Source organism: Rhodamnia argentea, chromosome 1, assembly GCF_020921035.1.
Source record: "Rhodamnia argentea isolate NSW1041297 chromosome 1, ASM2092103v1, whole genome shotgun sequence".
Classification (NCBI taxonomy): domain Eukaryota; kingdom Viridiplantae; phylum Streptophyta; class Magnoliopsida; order Myrtales; family Myrtaceae; genus Rhodamnia; species Rhodamnia argentea.
The window spans coordinates 23604102-23627893 of NC_063150.1; the positions used below are offsets into that span (position 1 = coordinate 23604102).

The following is a 23792-nucleotide window of genomic DNA, read 5'->3' on the forward strand; positions in this document are numbered from 1 at the left end:
AGAGAGACCGAGTGTGGAACAAACCGCCCGATCACCTGGAGTGGACCGGTACACACAAATATTCGGGTAATATTTTGCAATGCAAGCTTGTCAGTTAGCAGTTCATAGGATTTTGTTGCAATTGAGCGTCACTTACATTTAAGGAATTTCCTGGATCAGCCTACACTGGAAAACTGCATCTGCGTTACACGAGATTATAGAAATTTGTTAGAAAATTTAATTATGGAGCTTTTGGGTTCTAAAGGATTTTATTACTTCAACACAAAAGGGGCGATAAGGGATTCCTAATTGAAGTGTTGACAACATTAATTTGAACATATTGATCAGATTTTCGTCTCTTATCAAACAGAGAGGAGAGCCGGGCGGGATTGTAGTGATTGTTAGACCAGTTCCATGCAGTTCCCCGTTACCATTTTGTGAAACCGGTCTTTAGTGGGCGATTTCCAGCTTCGGGGTGGGAGGTGCCCACCCTAAAGCCGATCATCCCTAGTCAGTATTAAGTAGAAAAGAAATATTACACGTGCATTTGACATTATTAAAAAAGTTGATCAGTGCACATGCCATCAGTTGATTTGAAGTTATATACGGTGAAATTATTTCTGTCTTTGTCCTACACAATTTGGTAATATGTTACCGGTCTCAGAATTATAAAAGTTGAAGATGATTGTAAAGATACTAAGATGTGAAGCAGACTCTAAATTTTCTTTTGTCCAAGAGATTTGTGGCATGAAAGAATGGATTAAGTTTCAGAGATTAGCAAAGAAAATCAAGAATTTGACAAGAAAAGAAAACCTGTTTTTTTTGCGAAGAGAGAACTTGAATCAAGTAGCCTTAAGCAAAACAAAAGGAGAGATATTTTCTTTAAAGTCATATCATACATTTTTCGGCCAATTTGGGATAAAGGTGATATTGATGTTGATACATAAAACTAATTCGCTGCAAATATAGTAGAGATAGTTTTCAAGTTCAAAGACTGCTAGGTTGTAGAGAGTCACGCATTACAAGATCGATAAGCCGAATTGTTAGTTTTCGTGGCAAGACTTGTCACAAACTGGTGACTCGAGCCTACGAATCACTTGCCATGGCAAGCCAAATTGGATTGTATCCGTTTCCAGTGCGAGCTACATTGTGCATGCTGTTGCAAAAAACAGCATGAGAAATGCCAAAATAGAGACATAGTCCATTCAGAGAGATGAGCTGGGAATTGTGACTCTTTCCATTAATTCTAGCAGTTCAGATTACAGAGTTGAAATCAGTGAATTAGCAATCCGACCGAACTAAGCTTTCGTTTCCACATCGATCCAAGAAAACACTGAGAAAATTCCAAAGGAATGAAACACAAAAGCTGCGAAGCATGGTTACTGTTGAAATCATCAGCTGTCCTGTGAGTGATCAATTTCAGCCGGATTTCTCAAAGGAGAAACCTTTGAGAGGCGCATACCTGGCGAGAATCTCAGCCATTCGCTTTTCGGCATTTTTCTTCTTCATTTCCCATATTGGGATTTCAGCAATGGCAGTCTGGATCGCCCGCATGACAGCTGATGTAGAGTTTGCCACGATCTTCTGCTTAGCAACCACCTGCTCTTTCGCCTTATTCTTCGACTCGATGTCACGAGCAAGTTCAGCTTTCCTAGATTGAAGCTGTGCAATTTGTTCATCAATTTCTCGCACAAGAGATGACTTGGAATCTATCTGGGACTGCAATTCCCCTGCTCCCTTCTTCAGCTCACTGAACTCCCTCTTGATAGAAGAAACCCTGCCCTTCATGGCCCGAAGATCTTCGAAAAATTTGATACCCTGCTCAGCAATTCCCTTAGTGCGCAGGAAAACCTCGCCCGCTTTGGGGATTTCTTCAACCGACTTCAACTTAAGCAATTGATCGACAGTCAAGAAGCGATCTGCTGTGAGCTTCTCAACTAAATAACTAATCTCCTCTAGGTACTCTGAAGACAGCAAGCATGAGAAATCCAGGGCAAGAATGGAAGAAAGCTTCTTGCGGTAAGTAGACATGTCCTCTGCCATATCAGAACCTACACAAGTGAAAGGAGTCTGCACCTGAGCTTCAACATTGTGCTGGGAAAGAATATGTTCCAACGACTTTAGACAGTCATCAAAATCTTCTTCACAAAATTGAGCATGAAGATCCTGGACATTTTGCATATCTTGTGTCTCAAAATCCTTGGGTGCATAGCAGCTAGAAATGAGACTTTGGTCTAAAGCAATGCCCTCAAGATCAATTTGCGGCTCAGAGCCATATTCTGAATGTCCACTTCCATCACTGGTACTGTCATCCGTTAGGGAACACACGTCAATTACAGACTCGTCACTTCCAGTGTTGTCTTGAGCTGGTTTTTTGTAACTTTGTCGCGTCCTGCGCCTAGGGAAGGCCTGTGACATAGCTGCTCTTGCCTTTTTCTTCATCTTGGAATTAAAGGGGGCTTCTTTCATCCTCTTAGATTTCATTTCAACCATTGGTACCTGTGGAAAGATATCTGGATGCAAATCCGCATATCAGAGTGATCCAAAAATAACTGGGACAACCAAGAATTCGATCGGCATCTTAAATTTTGCTAGTCTCGGCTTGACAATCTTTATGTGTACATGGCAACCGGTATACACTTCTCCAATAACAAAGCCACTACACCAGAATACATATATAAGATCTATTACCTCTGAGAATTCAGCAAATGAGTTTTCCATCCAAAGTGGCAAATGATCGAGTCCTTAAATTTTCTGAGCCTTATCGTTATGTACTAGCAGTTACCTAGATCACAGAAGAGTGAAACAAAGAGGAAACTTTCATTTACATCACTTCCCCACTAGAAGTAATGCCGGAATTCATACTTGACACAAATTCCCTTTACGGAAATAGCAGGGTCCTTGAAGTATTTTGAAACTCCACATATTTGGGGATCACAATGCAGATAGCAAAACATATACATAAGACTGTAAAACGAGAGGGTTAATCATTTCTGAGGGTAGCTTGCAGTCTGTCATCTTATCGTCTTCTAAACCCCAAGCAAGGCTCATCCATCTTCTTTGAGATTAAATTTGGTTAAAAGTTGGTCTATGTCAGCATTTCTGAACTTGTCTAAATTTTCTATTTCTGTAGCATCTTCTATCGCATAAGGGCCAAGCCTCCAAATCATTACTTTTTAATCAAAGTTAATGCCATAACTTACCAAAGTGATGAATAGCCAAGTGATTGCAAACTGGAGCTTATACAAATATTCTGACCATCAAAAAGACCTTCCACGTTCAGAAATATTGGACTTCCGAATTGAATAACAGGTCAGTAACGACATAACCAAAACTATGTAAGACTTAATCCTCACCTTCGCTCTGGCGCTGTTGCGTGGAGGGAACCATCCAGATAAAAGAAGCAAATAACTCCTCAACATCTGCATTCGGAAACTGTGAAGAGATGTAGCGTTTGAACGAAGACTTGCTCCCAAAGGCAGAAGCAGTGCCAGGGACACGGAGACGCTTTGGAAGATACAAGAACCTGTCTCGATAGAAACCAGAAAGATCGGTCCTGCGGCCGACCCACCAACGCCAAGCATCGCCAGGATTTGGCCAATCCAAGGGAGCATAAGGCAAACCTTCACCCGTAGAATTAGGCTCGACAGGGTATGGGCAGAGAGTTTTCATCTTCATTGCCATCTCACTCGAAACATCGTTTCCCATTGCTTGCTTCCCCTTCTCCATAATGCTCCTGAGTTAACACGACAAGCAGCGACCTAGCAGTAAAACGCCATCTCAGAGCAACATAAAACCTTACAGCATAATGCTAAAATTCAATACCTGATAACATAACTAGCTCCTACCATGAAAATGTCCTAATCCCCACAGGTAATCGGGCAAAACAGGCTTTTGAAATGTAAGAGACAGAAACCCCATTGTTCAGGCGAAAGATTGAAACTTTAGCAAGGTAATCACTAGCATTTTTCAAGTTCAGAACGTGAAAAACAGTAAAAATGACAAGACAAACAACAATCCCCACAAATCTAAAGGGAGGAAGGAGTTATAGACTGAAACATGCGGAAAAAAAATCTAAAATACCAAGAAAAAATCGAAAATAAACGAAAAATGCAAGTAAAAATGGGACCTTTATGCAAAGACTTGATGATGATGAGGAGGAGATGCAGAGATGAGAAAGAACAGAGATGATCGCAGAGCCACTATCAACGCGTGCACAGCTAAAACTTTACCCAGCTTGAAAGGAATGCCTTACCTCGAGGCTCTGAGGTTGAAGATGGTTGAGAACTTTCTGGGTCTGTATTCCAACTTTGTTCTTTTGCTCTCCGAAGTTTTTCTGAAACGAGGAAGAGAGGAGATACTGAGCATGTTTGGTTCAACGGGGCTCTAAAGTCCTTAGCCAAATACAAATAGCTATTGATTTTTTTTTTTGCTCAATTTTGAGAAAATGTAATTGTATTTCTAAGAGCTCTTAAATCTTTAGCCCAAAACACCTTTAGAGATATAAGTTGCATTTTCAAAATGGAACTAATTTTTTTTTTTTTTTAACTTTGTCACCTCCACCTACCACCACCCATCGCCGCCCACCGATCGCCGTTGTCGGTGATCCGTTGTCGACCACCGCCGACCGCCTCCGACGACCATCGCCCACGGACCCTTGTCGCCGTCGATGACGACCGCCGTCCACCGACCGCCGCCTCGCCACCCGCCCGACCTCCGATCGCCACCGTCACCCGCCGATTGTTGCCACCACCGACCGCCATTGCCACCGGCCACCGCCCGCCACCGACCTTGCCGCCCATTGTCGTCCACCGTCGCCGGTCAACGGTCTCTTTTTTTTTTTTTTTCAAAAAGTAAAAATACTTCACAAAGTATAATTTTCACCAAATAGCATTCACATCAAAATTGATTTCCAATGTATTTTTAAAATACAATTTATTAAATACTACTTACATTTTGAAAAAGACCCTAAGTTTTAAAATATTTACATTTTTTCAAAGTTGTTTTGTCAATTGCTGAACTAAACAGGCCCACTGTCTTAGTAGTACTACGAACTGAAATGACACTTTTACCCTGCATGTGCACGCGGAGAATGAAAACATAAAAGAGTTGGCTACCAACATAACTCAACATAGGCTGACCCTTTGCATGATGACCGGTTGGGAGGACGACTACAGTTTAATGCTTGTCCTCACCCGTCTCCCCAGGATGTTCTGTCGAGGGAACCTTTCTCCAGCTGAATGGAGCGAAGAATGTTTCGACATCAGCATCCGGAGATCGTGAAAATGTACAACTTTTAAGTGATGGTCCGCCTTCCGACTCACCACACCCAAGTGTTGCCTGGACCTGGCCAATCTAAGGGTCTAAGAGAAAATTAAACGTGATTCACAGGTTCGTCTTGTAGGAAATAGGTTCCCATTCGTATCATTTAATTACTCCCTAAAGCCGGATAATCATAAAAAAGAAAGAACTTTAATTTTCCTTTTCAGACACGTGAGGCAACCGATCGAACAACGTTCTTTATTTTCTACTTACAACAATCCACCCGCCGGTTCCTATAGAAGCGAAAGTGATTTGTTGAAATTGCGCCGTCATTTTCGAAGGCTAACACCACCTTTTATGCTAGCATTGCTCTAGAATTTTTTGCAGTTTGATGGTGTCAAGAATCAAAAATCCATTACAGGAACTCTGTTAGAATGCGACATAAACTTACCAACGACAAATTTGAAAATGACACGATCTGATGCCTGAAATTTCAATTAGAAAAGAGAACCTCTATAGTCACCTTTCCCCATATTTACCTTATTTTGTTAACAAAGGGAAATTGCAGAAATGATCGACATGGATATGATAACACGACATGAGTCGACAATCTTAAACCTGGAGAAGACGCAGCTTGGTATCATATTGCCTAAGCATAATCATCTTTCATCTAGTCTATAAAATACTCATATGATCAAAAAGCTGCTATCTTTCTTTTTTTAATTTATTTATTTTGTGAGCAGAGAATCATGCATCGTAAGATGAACAGTGTTTGCTCTTCCAATGTCCTAAACAAGTAAGGCTAATACTCCAAGGCGAAAAAAATAAAAAACATTGCAGAAATAGCAAGTTTAAATTTAAGCACAGATATCCTGAGTAGACGTGGCCGGTTCCGGTTCAGAAACTAGCGGTTTCGATTCCGGTTCTGGTTCTTAGGCCCAACGGCTCTTTTCTCCCGGGCCTTGTCCCTTTTTATTTTTTATAAAATGAGTCGGAACCGGCCTAGAACAGGCGGTTTCAAGGGCCAATTCCGGTTCCGAATTGGAACTATGAGCCCGATCAACGGGCCGGTTACAGATTGATTTCGGGCCACGATTTTATTTGGCCATGTCTAATCCTGAGACGGGCAAGAGCAGTGAGACCCACCGAATGTCATGCCTGTTCCTAATACTTAATCCGCTAATGCCAGGCAACTTCTGAATGGCGCATTCCTAGACCATGTGATTGGTCTACTACCTAGCAGTTGTAAAGAAAAGACCGCAAATCACTGAATTGACATGGACGTGCAAAAGATTTCAAGGTCTCTTGCTAAGTACTTGAGTTCCTCTAGGTCCTCCGGGGAGATCAAAGAAGGGAAATCCCAGGCAAGGAGGGATCAGACCCTCCTGCGACGATAAGACATTTCATTATCGACATTAGAGCCGATGTCAGGCGGAGGAGTTAATATCCCGGCTTCATCTACGGGTCGAGAAAGAACATCCTTCAGGGATTGGACATGGTCATTTAATTCGTCTGCACACAATTTCTGGATGAGATCCGCGGACTTCTCCAGGTTTGGGAGTCGCACTCGCTCTACAGTTGTGGGAGATGGGAGTTGAACTTTAGCAAGAGAAGCGTCCTACAGATTGTTCTTAAAGTTAGAGTCACTTGTCGAGCCTCCAGATGTGTCTGTTGCAGTATCGTCCTCCAAGGACTTTTAAGTCAATCACATAATCTTCGTCGGTGCGGCAGAGAGTGATTACACAAAAAAGTATCTAGAGAGAGCCATAAAAGTTTCATCGACGACGAATCAAATATGAAATGGTAAAATTAGTTGTTTACACGCGAGAGGTAAAGTCAGTGGCAAACACAAGATTGGAAATAAGGAAACTTTAAGTAATGCGACTAATAAGGAACTCAACATGAAAACTGGATTATGCTCCAGGATATGCGAAGAACCAAAAAAATTCTCAAATTCAAAATTGAAAGGGACGGAAGAAATCTGTTCTTTACACAAACAAACATAGACGGAAAAGACTCCAGAGGCTTACTAGGGTCAAGTTTGTTCCGGATGAAGACGAAACGGTAAGAACAGAACATCACAAGCCAACATAGAATGCATACATTCAAGCTCAGAACACAATGAGGAAAATAAGGTAAAATCCGGAAAAGTGAACAGGGGAAACGTTGTAGCTAGAACTAGGACTCACGAGATTGGTCTGCCGCTTCACTAGAAAATCCGTCTACACTGCACCACAATAAACGGGTCAGGGCGTTCGGGTTTTGTGCTCGAACTGGCCTTTCATTTCTTGAGTTAGCACCGAAAATGAGGAGGAAAAGTGAAAGAAGTACATGAATGCTCATTTTATTATGTACATGTTGCTCTTGATGGGTCGAGACACGCTGTATCGGACAGATGGTAATCTATGGACGACAAATGGTTCAAGGAATGTGACAAAATGGCATTCGTATTGCTTAAGAGACTAATATATGTCCAACCCTTTAAATAGTGATAGTATAATCGCATGTTCTGGTGAATTAATATTGAATTGGTGTCTCCTCAAGGGTCGAACCCAACCTTTTAGGCAATAAGTAGGAGCGAGCAAAAAGAATCGATCGGATAAGCCGGTTTGATCCGATTCTCAGTCCCATAAAAATGGAACCGGTAATTGTCGATCACGTTCCCGGTTCCAAGGGTGGATCGCTTGGACCAAACCGACAATTCTTTTTAGTTTTAATTTTATTAAGAAATCATTTAAACACTTTTATTGTTGGGATTACTTCTACATATTTAAAATGTGAACAGATGTTTCAAGCATATGAGACCGATCTCACTAGATTGCACGGAATCGGATCGGATAGATCCTGTCTCTGTTTCGAGGTGGGACTGAACTGGGCCGCAAACGGATCACCCCTAGCGATAAGTTGCGTCCTCGCTTTTGTCTCCTTTTCCCGGTAGCAGGTGCGAGACGGAAGGTACGCGGTCGGAGCTGTTGCTTTTTTCCACTTTGGGGCTTACGGACAAGGCAATGATTCTTGAACCGACAGGTACGGCCGTCGCTTTGCTGCTGTCTCGAGAGTCGAGTCTCGCTTCTGCACGCGACGCTTCAGCAGCTGCAGAAGCAGCTTGAAGCTCAAGCTTTGACCATGACTCTCTGGTTGCTCTCGCGGATTGAGCTTTGAATGCAGGATGTTACTGCTCGAGCTCCCCGATTCACCTAAATCAAACAAAGAAAAGAATTTTAATTAGTCCAGTTAAAAATAGGCATGTAAATTACTTGGGATGGAGATTGTCATATAATGTGAAATATGAGCATATCCATGTAGAAATCATTTTCTCAAAATAATTCAAGTACGTTTGTTTCGCGAGAAATAAATGATTTGAAAAATAATTTTTTGAAAATAATCGTTTGTGTCACTTAAAAAAAATGAACGAATAATTTTTTTTCTTATTGTCCACCAAAATGTTTGGGCATAAATTATTGTCCATAATGGAAAAAAAAAAATTGTTGACTAATTATTTCAAACGAATGAAGAGATTATTTTTACGAAAATATTTTTTGAATCATTCATTTTTTCGAGAAACAAATAGAGCCTAAGTATAAATATTTATTCTTTGCAAAATTGGGATGAAGATTTTCACGAAGTGGTTGATTTCCATGGATAGAGGGACCGCGCTTGTATGGTCAAACAAAGAAAAGAATTTTAATTAGTAACATTACAAATCAACATGTAACTTATATAGGATGGAGATTGCGATATGATGCGAAATAGGAGAATGTCAATGTAGAAATCAGCACGAGCTCGTCATATCTCGACCCCATTTTTTACTAGGATGTAATACCTAATTCTAAGAGTCTAAGGAGGTTGGGGGGGTGTGGGGGGTGGCGTGTTCGAGGTTCTGAAAACTCGGAGCCATACCAATAAGGTAGTTCGAAGATAGGACATATATTCCATCCACACCAAACACCCCTGACAAATGCACAGATTTTTGAAGACTTATATATATATATATATATATATATATGGCAGTTAGCAATCTTTAGATTTTGAGGAAATTTCTGAGGATAAAATAAGCATCGCAAAAATTGCTGCACTATTTGCTTTCTGCCATGTGACCCCAAAAATTTCTAAAGACTTAAAAGGGTTAGTACCATGAAAAACTCCAACCTGGTACACCCGTAACAAATTTACCATAAATTATTTTTTTGACCCCAAAAAATCTCAAATTGGTGCATTTGTGATAGATTTACCTCAAATTAATACACTTGTGACAAATTTACCTTCTATTAGTTTTCGTTAAATTTAACTGTCAAATTGCTGAGTTGATGACATGCGACAGTTGATGGGTATACTAGTTTTAGGTTTTAACCATCTGTTTGTCATAGGTTTATTAATTTGAAATTTTTCGTGATGTTAGCTCAATTTAACGGAGGGTGAATTTATCACGGGTGTACCGGTTTGGGGTATTTCGTGATCAAAAGAATTAGTTTTGGGATAAATTTGTCACAGATATATCGGTTTAGGATTTTTGGTGGTCAAAAAAATAATTTGGGGTAAATCTATCACAAATGTGCTAGTTTTGAGTTTTTCGTGGTAAAAAAAATAGTTTGGAGTAAATTTATCATAAGTGTACCAGTTTATAATTTTTCATGGTATTAACCCTTATTTAAAATAGGGTTTTGTTAGCAAGTGCCTCTTTTAAGTACCTAATCAAAAAAGATTTGTCATTTGATAAATAAAAAAGTGCTTTTTAATGAATAAGAAGGGTGCCACACTGAAACCATTTTTTAAGAAAGAAAAGGTCGCTTATTAAGCGAAAAAAAAGTTGAGCTAAATAAACTCTTTTTACTAATGAGGTGTTTTCTAAGCTTCAAAATAGTAGGCATATAGTTTAAACCATAATAGATAGCTACCTAAGTTTGTTCGTATATTGAACCAGAAACATAGTCAGCATTACGGGTATGTAAAAGAACCGAGAATTGATCGGATCCCTCAGAATCGGACCGAATTGGCGGTTTCCATGGGCATCGGTCCGATTTCCTATTCCAATAAATTGGGACCGTTGAGTACCGGTCCGGTTCTCGGATTGAGTGTGGATTTTAATTTGCTGTGAAGTCTGAGCAGAACAGAAGGAGGTATCACGCTTTTCATCAACGCAGTTTTCTGCAGGAAACACCCACCGAGCACCAAGACAATGCAAATGACATCTTTATTATCTTTCGTTCTTGTTTCCATGATAAGCAGCTGCTGATGAGTGGTATTAGTTGAAAATCTACCTGCAATCCCTTTCTTGACCAGGTTTTTTCCGAGCATAGTTGGGGTTGGAGAAAGGAATTACTTTCACAGATTAATGATGATGTTTGGATTTGATTGACGTAGATTCGCACCAGGAAATGAAAACAGGAAGAGTCGGCAAACAACATAACTCAACATTGGCTGATCATTTGTATGATGACTGGTTGGGAGAATGTTTCGGCATCAGCATCCGGGAGTAGCAAACAGATGTAACTTATAGATGGCTTGCCTCCAAGAACAATCATAGTGAAATGTTCGCAGAAGCACCCTCGAAGATATACGTCCCTATCTTCACGGAAACCGCACTTGCTGATCTGCCACACCCAGTGCTGCCTGGACTGGGCCAATCTAAGGGTCTTAGAGAAAATTAAATGTGATTTATAGCTTCCTGTTATAGGAACTCTGTTTCTGTTTGGTCTTGTTTCCAATTGATTAGGGGCTCTTTGACAACCGACCAAATTCTACAAGAGTTACTTAAAACCGAAGGAGCAGAACGAAGCTCTTGAGGGTTGTTGTGACTTGAGGGCACTTTGTGTACTCTACTGGTACAGCACCAGAGACCGGCAAGAATGTGCAAAATTCTCTCTTGCCCTCTGCATTGGCAAATGTTGCAGTGGGTCAGTTTTCTGAGAGAGACCCAAAATAGCTCTCAAGACTTTTTCTTGTATTATCAAATTTGTTGGCATTGAAACTCACACAGCCTCCGACCAAAAATTAAAAAAAAAAACTCACACAGCTTGGTCTAGCCAATCTCCTCTGTTTCAACCAACTGGACTGGCCTATCTTGTAGGTGGCGGAGAAATTCAAAAACAGATGAAACTTAATGAAGCCGAACAGGTGAGTTCAGTTCATGGTTTTGGCTTTTCCTGTTCCTGTCGGTTCGATTTGGTTATCGGAGAAAGCCAAAAGAATGACAGATCAAGCTTAAGAAAACTGGATCTTGAACATATTGAATTCTCTGCATTCCTAAGTCAATAGCTGGTCAAAGATTTCAGACAGTTTTTCTAAACCTTCTTCACCAAGTTGAGTATCAAGTCCCCGGAGTTTCCCCACAGACCTGGTGCCTCACAAGCATTGCATGAGTGGCAGCTTTGGTCAATAGAAATCTCTTCCCTGTCATATTCGGAGTCAGAGACCCTAGTTGAATCCCCCCACCTGTATCGCTTGTACTGTCAATTACAGAGTACTATGGGCGGGCCACGATGATTCTGCAGTGGCAAGACCGATTCAAAATCAGCACGACCTTAACAAACTGATCTTTCGTTTTTTTTTAAGTGGGATTTAGCACCTAATAATGGACAATTTGTTATTTTCAATTTACCATCTTTTTCATCTAATAAGTAACCGTTACATTAGAAACTAAAATGTTAAGAGTCCCTTGGAAGCACTCATTAACTAGGAAGCACTGACACTCTCCGATAGCCTATGTGTTTTGTCGAATACTTCAATGCTTTTCGATATGCGATCGACACATAGTCGGCGCTCCGGAATGCCATCGATATACAAGTCCAGCATTCCGACAAGCCATTTTGATACGCACTAGGTCAATTTTAAGCATTTTCAATAAATTAAGGCCCAAAATGTAAATTTATAAAAGTATATATACTTAAGTCATATTCTCAGCTATCCTAAAATTAATATCCCAATCAGTAAAAAAAAAAACTAATCGGAAATCCCTAATAGAAGAAGAAGAAGAAGAAGAAGAAGAAACTTACCATTGATATTTTTATATTTATCATCTTTATATATATATATATATATATATATATATATATATAATGTGTCCTAACGAGTCGAAATTCTCTTTTTTTAAGAAATAAAGTGTCGGCATGTCGTGTCATGTCGCATGTCATTGTTACTTATCTCATTAACAATACATTTGTTGCTAAAATATTTGTTAAGTGAAGTGAACATAAGTTTTAGCTACCTTTAGAAAGGGATGAAATTTCTTAGACATAAACAATGTAAAACAACATAAACTTGCTTTTGCGGAATTACGTGATACATATGTTGTAATTTTGTCAAAGTAGAAAAAAAGGAGAGGTTTTCTTTTTTTCTTTTTCACGAAAATAGGGAAATTATGAAAGAAAATTTCAGTGTAATGGAAAAAAGATGAAGAAAGGAGAGGACATCCTACTTCCTGTCTCTAAATTAATATTCAGCTGTTCAAGAAATGATAAATATATAAATAAATAAAAAATAAATGGGAAATATAGCTACATAAACTCTAAACAAGTCATATTTAGTATAAGATGTGTCTAGGTCATAGTTTGATTTATTTAAAATAAATTATACGTTGGTCCGTTCTAAAGGTTTAGATTAATAAGGCTTATTTATTTTATTTAAATGAAACTTTTGTCACTTATATTGAACAAGAAATAATAAGGTCTTGTTAACAAGTGTCGCATGGGGCATTAGCCAAGACTACAAAGTTCAAACGCATTATCAACACAATAACGAATGGTCATCAATAAGTGCCTTAGGGGCAATGCCTAATATATAAATATTTGCTTTATTAGTTTGATTGATCTCTCTTTTCTTCTACCCAATCTAGTTTTTTGATGTCACAAATTTTGATTTCTATTTAAATAGATATAGCTGAATTACATATTATTTAAGTGAGAGCTTATTATTGATCATCTGTGATGCTTGAAGTATAGTTATAGCGTTTGAAACATACAGAATCATGGCACGGATAAAAGGTCCTGCTACAAACCTTTTCGTGTAGGTTTCAAGATGGGCATAAAGGCTTCAAGAATAGGTTCTAAGGTTCAATTTATTTCACGAAAAAATGAATCATTTGAAAACTAGTTTTCTAAAGATGATCATAAACATCACTTGAGATAATTAGTCAATATAAATATTTTTATTATCGGCAATAATTTGTGTTTCAATATTTGCATAGAAAATAGAAATCTTTTTTGTTCATTCATTTTTGCAAGTAATACATGCGATGAATTCATTCATTTTTTTGCAAAATGAACGGACCTAAGGATGTGCTTGTTTCATGAACAATTCGTGATTTCAAAATTATTTTTAAAAAAATAATCATTTGTATCACTTATAAAAATGCATGTACAAAAATATTTTTATTATTAACAACATTATTTAGGTGTAATTGTTCTAGATGATGAAAATATTTTGGCTTAAATACACTATAAGTGCCAAAACTTGTGTATGACACTCACTTTAGTGTCGGAACTTTCAAAACGATCACTTAAGTGCCAATTTTTTTTTAAAAATGATCACTTTAGTGCCAAAACTTTCAAAATAATCACTTAAGTGCCAATTTTTTTTAAAATAATCATTTAAGTGTCAATTTTTTTAAAAAAAAGATCACTTCAATGTCAACTCTACCGAGACACGTTAGCTCAAATATTAATAAAAAATAGCACGTGTCGGATTTCTAACAAGCCACGTCGGCTCAAATTGAAGTTAGCACTGAAGTGACCGTTTTTAGAAGAAGTTGGCACTTAAGTGATTGTTTTTTAAAAGAATTGGCACTTAGATGATTGTTTTAAAAGTTTTGGCATTAAAGTGAAATCCGTACACAAGTTTTGGCACTTCTAGTATACTTTAGCCAAATATTTTACATTGATTAGTTCTTTTAAGAAATATAGCCAATTATTTTTTAAGCATATTTTTCTAATCAATATGTTTTCGCGAAATAAAAGGATCATGAATTGTAAATTTCAAAATTGGTGAGCACAGGGTAGGATGTAGGGTTTGCCCTCATGCCACCCCATGCTCACCCCACATCCTACACCCTATGCAGGGTAGCCTACAGGAAAGTAAGGTGTATCTTGCATAGCTTTCTTAAGTAGATATATTTGCGTTAATACCTCGAAAAATTCAAAATTAACATATCTATGATAAATTTACTCAATTCTATTTTTTAATCTCAAAAAATTCCAAACCGATACACAATGTGATAAATTTACCCCAAACTATTTTTTATGACAAAAAATTCCTATAACAATTTGGGATTTTTGGTGAGCAAATTGGGACGGATTGGCCGGGACAGGATCGGGACCCAACCGGACCAACCGGGTTGGTCCGATCCTTCAGGGGGCGGTGCGGTACCCGGTTCTATGGTGGACGGGACCGGACCGGACCACCTAACGTATATATAATTATAAGTTAGGTTTAAGTCTAACGAAAATAATATTCTACGACTAGCAATTCATTATACACACACACACACACACAATTAAAAAAAAATTAAACTTTTTTGAAGAACTAGTTAACCTAATTTTCCCATCTTCTACTCGACACTCACTCCTCTCCTCTCGGGTTTCGCTTTCGTAATGTAGCTATGGTTGGCGCTCGCTCCTCTTGCCTTCATCTCTCTGCTTGCTCTTCTCGCAGTCCCATCTCTCACCCGTCCACGTCATCACTCTACTAGCATCTTGCAGCCACCGGCAAGTCCTACCGCGGCTACTGGCGTTGTCAACTCGTCGCTTCCTCTCCTCATCTCCATCCTTGCTTGGTCGCTTCGATCTCATGTGATAGTTGTATGATGGTCATATATATGTATTCTTAGGTTGGATGGTTGAGATTGAAAGTTATTAGTTTAGATCTAAAGGTTAGATTTCTATAAGCTGATGGTGTTAGCGGTCCTACTAGGACCGGACCTCTAGTCTAGGTTCGGTATGCTCTCGGTCCCGAAATTTTGAGGATCGGGACAACCAGTCTGGTCCTTGGTTCCATATTGGGATCGGGCCAACCCGGACCATGCACACCACTAGATAAATTTAGCCCAAATTATTTTTCTGACCACCAAACCCTAAAATCAGTATACTTGTGATAAGTTTACACTAAACAGATTTTTGACCACAAAAAATCTCAAACTAATATAATTGTGACCTAGGAAGCACATACACTCTCTAGAAGCTTCCGTGTCGAGTTGGACGCATGTCGTGTCCGACACTCTTCGACATACGATCGATATATGTTCAACAGGTGTCAAACATCCGACACATGATTAGTGCTTCGGACAAGCCGGCGACACACGAATCCAGCATCCCGACACACACGAGGTTAATTTTAAACATTTTCAATATAAATCTATTAAAAATATATGTACTTAAGTTATATACCCAGCCATCCCAAATTAATATACCCAGCCAGCCAAAAAAAAAAAATATGTAATCGTGAATCCCTAGTGGAAGAAGAAAAAAAAAATTCATTGGCGATATTTTTATATATACATGATAATTTATCATGTATATATACAAATATATATTTAATATACAGTATGTTCCAACGTATGGAAATTTTCTATTTCTTGAAAAATGATGTGCCGGCGTGTCGTGTCGTGTTGTGTGTTTGTGTTGGTGCTACTCAGCTTATGATATATTTACTCTCTATTAGTTTTCGTTAAATTGGGTTAATACCTCAAAAAATATCAAATTGATACATATGTGATAAACAGAGGATAAAAATCATAAAGCGATACACTCATCAACTGTCACATGTTATCTAACTAAATATTTTGAGGGTAAAATTTAATAAAAACTAATGGAGGGTAAATTTTTGGTCATCAAAAAAATTAGTTTTGAGTAAATTTGTAATTAGTGTATCGGTTTGTGATTTTTGGTGGTCAAAAAATAATTTATGGTAAATTTGTTACATATGTACCAGTTTGTGGTAAATTTATTACAATTATACAAATTTGGGGTTCTTCATGGTATTAATAATAATATTTATGACCTTCCATTGTTTTATGAAGTTTTCAGATTTAGATGTGTGAAAGCCCCAAATGATTAGCAATTTCCTTGTCCCTCTCTCTCACTAAGGAGCTTAGTAATATTTATGATGATACATTTTTTAATGATGCATTTTTTTTTCGTGCTCTCAATAAAGTGAGACAAGTTTTCATGTAAACTCATAAATTAATATAACATCAAATTTATTTGTGTATTTATTTTATGTGCGATGTTAATGATGATGTAGCTAGGGTTATCACCTAGAAATGGGATTTTGAAACTTGTTTGGAAAATAACGAGGAATTAAAAAAAAAACTAAGCATAGAGTTTTATTTTAGAGTATGAACAAGAACAAGATTGAGATAACCTTAGAGTCTGTCTACGCACAATTTAACTATCAAGTATAATAACAAAGAGTTTAAGGGATAAATAATTTTCATAGAGTGTTCATAGTGTTTCGGCTTAGATTAAGCTTACGTTCACTTCTTCAAGGCGACAGCCAATCGGCTGGATTCCATTAGTGAATTGCTCAAAAGTTACAACTTGATGATCTATCACTCAATCTCTTTAAATGAAAACCTATAAGAACAACTGTTTTTGGATAAAGAATAAATAGAACAGTAAGCTTTCTTGAACTTTGGAATTTTAGATTCTCGACTCTCTCTTTTTCTCTTCAGCCTTGAAGTCTCCTTTTATACTTCCTCACATTCAATCTAGTTGCTGCAAGGTCTTCACAGGATCGCTCTCCAATCTTCTTGTTAGACAAAATTGTATAACAAGGATTTCATAGTTGTCGAGATTAGAAAATAAAATCTGCTATTAATAAGATTGCTCGTACAATCACAATCTGGATTTTTAAAGATAGAATTCTTTCTTTTGTAATAAATCATCTTCTTCCTCAATTCACGTACTTGATAGATATCCAATGATTTTCATGATTGATGATTCAAGAATGAATCCAGCACGATATACTAGTCATGGTGATAATATAATATCTCAAAAACATCGTCATGAGCCTGTATTCACGCATTAGCATCAAAGCTTGACTTACAAGATCAACTCCTACACATAATCATTTCTCAACTTATGAATGTATAAGAACGATGTGCAAAAAGGTAGTTCATTGCATTAACATAGGTTCTAGAAAATATGAATTGTTTTGTCAACTTCAAAATTAATTAATAGTTTTTCTCAACGAATGCTATTTTAGGATCATGTGACCATTAGACCGAACACATGTCCGTCTATGCTTCTGTTGAATGTTTAAGGAGTTAATACAGAGAACCAAGACAATTTTTTTCATTGTGTGAAAATTTTTTGAAAAAATGGAGGGTTGTACATAGAGGGGGCCAGTTCAACGGAACCGCCGGTTCCGGTTCGGGAACCGGCGGTTCTGGTTCCAATAAAAGGTGGAACCGGAACCGGCCCTTGAAGAGCCGGTTCCGGTTCCGGGTTTGGAACCGCCGGTTCCGGTTCGGTTCCGGTTCGGAACCGCCCGGTTCCAAAGCCCAATTACTCTTTTTATCAAACCTACTCCTCTTTCTTTTTTTTTTTTTTAAACCGGGTTGGAACCGTGGGCCCGGTCAACGGGCCGGTTCCGGGTTGGAACCGTGGGCCCGGTCAACGGGCCGGTTCCGGGCCCACGGGTCCATTTGGCACCCCCTAGTTGTACGTATACTTTGTAACCCGTGAAACCAACAAGTTCCAAACTAGTTCCAAGCACCTATAGAATTATTCCAAGTACCAAAAATTAAGAAACAATACCTACAAGATAGGTTCTAGGGTAGGGCAAATGTTCTACCCCCATTAGGACCTACCCATCCCTGATAAAATGCTTGGATTTTTTAAAGCTTAAAATGACAATGGTGAGAAATCCAATAAAATAGGTAGCAATTTGAGATATTGAGGAAATTGCTGAGGATAAAGTACGCCTTGCAGAAATTGCTGCAGTGTTGCTTCTTCCACAAACAAAATTTGATTTTGTTAATAACTGCAATGTTAAGGACCTAATAAAAAAAGATTTGTTATTTTCAAATCAGTTCATTTGAAATCAATATATTTTCATTATAAATAAGATTTGTCGAATTTCCGGGAGCACTCATCATTAAGGAGAGTTTGAGCAACTTTTGTTGATTAATAAGGTTGCCAAGCCAGACGCATTTGTTAAGGACAAAAAAATGTCGTTTTTTCGAGGGAAAAAAAAGTTAGGATAAAATAAACTCGTGTTTTCAAATTTTTAAAATTGTAGGCATATAGTTTCGTTGATAATAATATGGCTAGCTAAGTTTTTTCTTATTTTAGTCCAGGAACAGAGTCAACACTTAGCAGAAAATGAATTAATTCCATGCCTTGGTGATTCATGTGCATTTGGAGTGATTGAGAAAGTTGAAGATAATTAGGAGTAAAGACACCAAGATGCGAAGCAGACTCTAAATATTGTACTGTCCAAGAGATTTGTGACTCGAAAGCATTAACTAAATTTCAGAGATTAACAGAAAAAAATCAAGAATTTGACACAAGAACAATAAGACCTGTTTTTGCAATGAGCCGGGCCTGAACAAGAATAAATTTGAATCAGTGATGCATTGCAAGATCGATAAGCCGATTTACTTGATCTTGGTGGTCCGAGAAATGTACGAATCGTCACACACCGGCGACTCAAGATGGAAAATCACATGCCTTGGCAAGCCATGGATTTTATCCCTTTCTCGCCCATTAATCGACTGATATTTCGAGCTACATTGAGCATTCAGTCACAAACAGCAGCATGAGAAGTGCCAAAATGGTGTCAAAGCAGTTGAACAGAGACAATTTTAAGACATGAGTTGTAAACAGCATGAAGATGAAGGAGCTAAATGAAATGTGTGATTCCCATTGAGGTTTTGCTAGTAGCTCTTTCTCTTAACTCTAGCAATTCATATTGCACGACTAGCGACCCTGTTAAACCGACCAAACAAAGCTTTCCATATTCATAAACATTGAGAAGATTCAAAAGTAAGGAATCAAACACAAAAGTTACGAACAAGCATTCTTGACACCGAAATCATCCGTTGTCCAGCAAGAGATCCACACTGCCAGTGATGAAATCCCAGAATGGGAAATGAAGAAGAAAACTTTCAGCCTGATTTCTCAAAGGAGAACCCTTTGAGAGGCGTGTATCTCGCGAGAATCTCAGCCATTCGCTTTTCGGCAGTTTTCTTCTTCATTTCCCATGCTGGGATTTCAGCACTGGCAGTCTTGATCTCTCGCGCGACAGCTGATATAGAGCTTGCCGTGATTTTCTGCTCAGCAACCACCTGATCTTTTGCCTTATTCTTCGACTCAAGGTCACGAACAAGTTCGGCTTTCCTACACTGAAGCTGCGCAATTTGTTCATCTATTTCTCGCACAAGAGATGACTTGGAATCTATCTGAGACCGCAATTCCCCTGCTCCCTTCTTCAGCTCACTGAACTCCCTCTTGATAGAAGAAACCTTTTCCTTCATGGCCCGAAGATCTTCAAAAAATTTGTTAGCCTGCTCAGCAATTCCCTTAGTGCATAGAAAAACCTCGCCTGCTTTGGGGATTTCTTCGACCAATTTCAACTTAAGCAATTGATCAACAGTCAAGATGGGATCAGTACCGAGCTTCTCAACTGAATGACTAATCTCTTCCAAGTACTTTGAGGACAGCAAGCACGAGAAATCCAGGGCAAGAATGGAAGAAAGTTTCCTGCGATGAGTAGACATTTCCTCTGCCATCTCAGAACCTACAAAAGTGAAAGGAGTCCGTACCTGAGTTTCATCATCGTGCTGAGAAAGAATATGTTCCAAAGACTTTCGACAGTCATCAACCCCTTCTTCACAAAACTGAGCATGAAGTTCCTCAACTTTTTGCACATCTTCTGCCTCAGAAGCATTGGTTGCATAGAAGCTAGAGCCAATACTTTGGTCAGGAGCAACGTCTTCAACATCAACTTGCGACTCAGAGCCACATTTTGAATATCCACTTCCATCACTTGTGCTACCATCCTTCAGGGAACTCAAGTCAATTACCGACTCCTCATCTCTAATGTCGGCTTGAGCTGATATTTTGTACGATTGTCGGGTTTTGTGCCTAGGGAAGGCTTGTGATGTAGCTGGTCTCGATTTTTTCATCCTCTGGGAATTACAGGGGGCCTTGTTTTTCCGCTTAGATGCAATTTCGTCCCCTGGTACCTGTGGAAAGAGATCTGGATGCAATTCTGCATGTCAGAGTGATCCAAAAATAGCTACACCGGAACAAAATGCCAAAACTTTTTCAAAATATTGGGACAACCAAGAACTTGAACAGCATTTTAATTTAGCTAGTCTTGGCTCAACATCTTTAGGCAACATGGCCGCCAGTGTACATTTCTCTGATAACAAAATCATTAAACCAGAATACATAAATAAGATCTATTACCTCTGAGAATGTCGCTGGCAAATGAAAAGGGCTTTCTCTGGAAATTGAACCGGAAAAGGCGATAGTATGTTGAGTCATTAAAATCTAGGCCTTAGCGATACTAGCAGTTATCTAGATTACAGACGGCATAGTGAAACACAGAGGAAACTTTCGTTTAAATCACTTCCCCACTAGAAGAAATGCCGGAACTCATGCTCGACTCAAATTCCCTTTGTGGAAATAACAGGATCCTCGGAGTAATTTGAAGCTCCGCATATTTGGTGTTCTCATTGCAGACAGTAAAATGCAAATATAAAGACTATGGCTCTTCAAATTATTGTTAAAGCCATACTGACCAAAGAGATGAACAGAACACGAGCTTCCAAACAAGAGCTTATTCAAACGTTATGATCATAGTAGACCTTCCACGTGCTGAAACATCAGACTTCCGAATTGAATGATGGGTCAACAATGAGATAACGAAAGCTATTTAAGACACAACCCTCACCTTCGTGCCAGTGATGCTTCGTAGAGGGAACCATCCAGCTAAAAGAAGCAAAGAACTCATTGACATCTGAGTTCGGAAACTGCAAAGAGATATAGTGTGCAAGCGAAGGCTCGCTCTTGAAGCGATTATCACTGCCCTGGACACAGAGACGCTTTGGAAGATATAAGAACCTGTCTTTATAGAAACCAGAGCGATAGGTCCTCTTGCCGACCCACCAACGCCAAGTATCGCCAGGATTTGGCCAATCTTCGGGAGCATAAGGCAACCCTTCACCCACAGTATTAGGTTCGACAGGGTAGAGGCCTAATCTTTTCATCTTCATTGCCTTCTCTGTCAAAACTTCAATTCCAGTTGCTTGCTTCCCCTTCTCCATAATGCTCCTGAGTTAACACGACAAGCAGCGACCTAGCAGTAAAATGCCATCTCAGAACAACTTAAAACGTTACAGCATGATGCTAAAACTCAGTACCTGACAACATAACTAGCTCCTATCATCAAAACGTGCTAATCCACACGGGTATTTAGTCAAAACAGGCTTTTGAAACGCAAGAGACAGAAATCTCTTCCACTGGTTCAGGAGAAAGATTGAAACTTTAGCAAGGTAAGCACCGGGAAGAGCGACCTTATTCAAGTTCAGAAAGTCAAGAACAGTAAAACTGATGGGACAGACAAAAATTCCCACAAATTTAACATGAGGAACAAGTTAGAATCTGAAACATGCATTCACTTGGAAAAAAATTTAGAACACCAAGAAAAAGTCCAAAATAAAGGCAAAATGCAAGTGAAAATGAGACCTTTATGCAAAGAGTCGATAATGATGAGGAGATGGCAGAGCCGAGAAAGAACAAAGAAGATCACAAAGCCACAATCAACGTGTGCACAGCAAAGACTTTAACCCAGCTTGAAATGAATGCCTTTACGCTTTACCTCGAGACTTTGAGGTTGAAGATGGTTGAGCACTTTCTGGTTCTGTATTCTAGCTTTCTTGTTCTCTGAAGCCTTCCTGAAATGAGGTACAGAGGAGATACTGCCTTATTAGTACAACGAACCGAAATGACCCTTTTACCCCTGCATGTGCATGGTCAGCATCTTTTGGGAAAATTTCAAAAAAGGGCCCGAAATCCTTTTTATATCCCGTTCTTGTTTCCATGATAAGCAGCTGCTGATGAGTGGAATTAGTTGAAAATCGACCTGCAATCCCTTTCTTGACCACGTTTTTTCCGAACATAGTTGGGGTTGGAGAAAGGAAATTACTTCCATAGATTAATGATGATGCTTGGATTTGATTGACGTAGCTTCGCACCGGGATTGCTGATCTGCCACACCCAAGTGTTGCCTGGACTTGGCCAATCTGGCGGTCTTAGAGAAAATTAAATGTGATTTATAGCTTCCTGTTATAGGAACTCTGTTCCTGTTTGGTCTTGTTTTCTATTTGATTAGGGACTCATTTACAACCGACGAAATTCTACAAGAGTTACTTAAAACCGAAGGAGCAGAACGAAGCTTGGTCTAGCGCTCAAGACTTTTTCTTGTAGGTGGGGCGGAGAAATTCGAAAACAGATCAAACTTAATTGAGCCGAACCGCTGAGTTCAGTTCATGGGTTTGGCTTTTCGTGTCCAGTTGGTTCGTTTTGGTTATCAGGGAAAGCCGAAAGAACGACAGAGCAAGCTTAAGAAAACTGGATCTTGAACATATTTAACGCTCTGCATTCCTAAATCAATGGCGAATCAAAGATTTCAGACAGTCTATCTAAGCCTTCTTCACCAAGTTGAGTGTCAAGTCCCAGGAGTTTCCCAAGATATGGTGCCTCACAAGCATTGCATGAGTCGCAGCTTTGGTCAATAGAAATCTCCTCGCTGTCATACTCGGAGTCAGGGCCTCAAGTTGAATCCCCCCCACCTGTATCGCTTGTACTGTCATTCACAGAGTACTATCGATTCAAAATCAGCACGGCCTTAACAAACTGATCTTTCTGTCTAAGGACAATTTGTTTTTTGTTTTTTTTCAATTCACTGTCTTTTTCGTCTAATAAGTAATCGTTAAATTAGAAACGAAAATATTTTCTCAGTAAATACAATGATTAAAGAGTCCCTCGGAAGCACTCGTCAACAATACATTTGTTGCTAAAATATTTGTCAAGTGAAGTGAATATAAGTTTTAGCTAACTTTAGAAAAATTGAAATTTCTCGGACATAAACCCTGTAAAACAACATAAATTTGCTTTTGTGGAATTACGTGATACGTATGTTGTAATTTTGTCGAAGTAGAATAAAAGGAGAAGTTTCTCTTTTTTTTTTCTTTTTCACGAGAATAGGGAAATTATGAAAGAAAATTTTAGAGTGCGTCGCATGGGGGCATTGGCTTAGGGAAAAGTCTTGCCTGACCGTACACGGTACTAACCGTGTTAAGCTTGCTATAAGGATTTTTTTCACAATTTCTTTTTTTTTTTTTTTTTTTGGTATTTGCCCGCCACAAGTTTGTCGCTGGCATTTGACCGTCCATTGTCAAATAACAGCGAGTAAACCTCTTAGGTAAGACTTCTAAGTTGAAACTCATTATCAACACAATAACGAATGGCCATTAATAAGTGCCTTAGGGGCAATTTCTAAAATCTAAAAGGAGTACTTTAAATGAAGTCCTGATAAATAAATATGTG

At 38.8% G+C, this 23792-nt stretch overlaps 2 protein-coding genes across 7 annotated transcripts; both read right to left on the minus strand.

The window, feature by feature from the left end:
* Window positions 1–1179: 1179 nt before the first annotated feature.
* LOC115750305 lies at window positions 1180–21264 on the minus strand. Of its 6 annotated transcripts, none has more exons than XM_048285483.1 (3): window positions 21130–21264; window positions 3336–3712; window positions 1180–2492 (listed from the first exon to the last, which is right to left on the minus strand). In XM_048285483.1, exons 2-3 carry the CDS (start codon window positions 3706–3708, stop codon window positions 1399–1401), a joined length of 1467 nt encoding a protein of 488 aa, XP_048141440.1. In that variant the 5' UTR covers window positions 3709–3712; window positions 21130–21264; the 3' UTR covers window positions 1180–1398. The 6 variants fall into 6 exon arrangements, with proteins under 6 accessions (XP_048141440.1, XP_030543432.1, XP_048141441.1 ...); XM_030687572.2 differs by lacking the exon at window positions 21130–21264 and adding an exon at window positions 4235–4336 and having other exon boundaries at window positions 3336–3740; XM_048285484.1 differs by lacking the exon at window positions 21130–21264 and adding an exon at window positions 4231–4314 and having other exon boundaries at window positions 3336–3698.
* LOC125314737 lies at window positions 19112–21508 on the minus strand. Its single transcript, XM_048277692.1, has 2 exons — window positions 21136–21508; window positions 19112–20448 (listed from the first exon to the last, which is right to left on the minus strand). The coding sequence occupies exons 1-2, from the start codon at window positions 21506–21508 to the stop codon at window positions 19343–19345; spliced, it is 1479 nt and encodes a 492-aa protein (XP_048133649.1). The 3' UTR covers window positions 19112–19342.
* Window positions 21509–23792: the final 2284 nt, after the last annotated feature.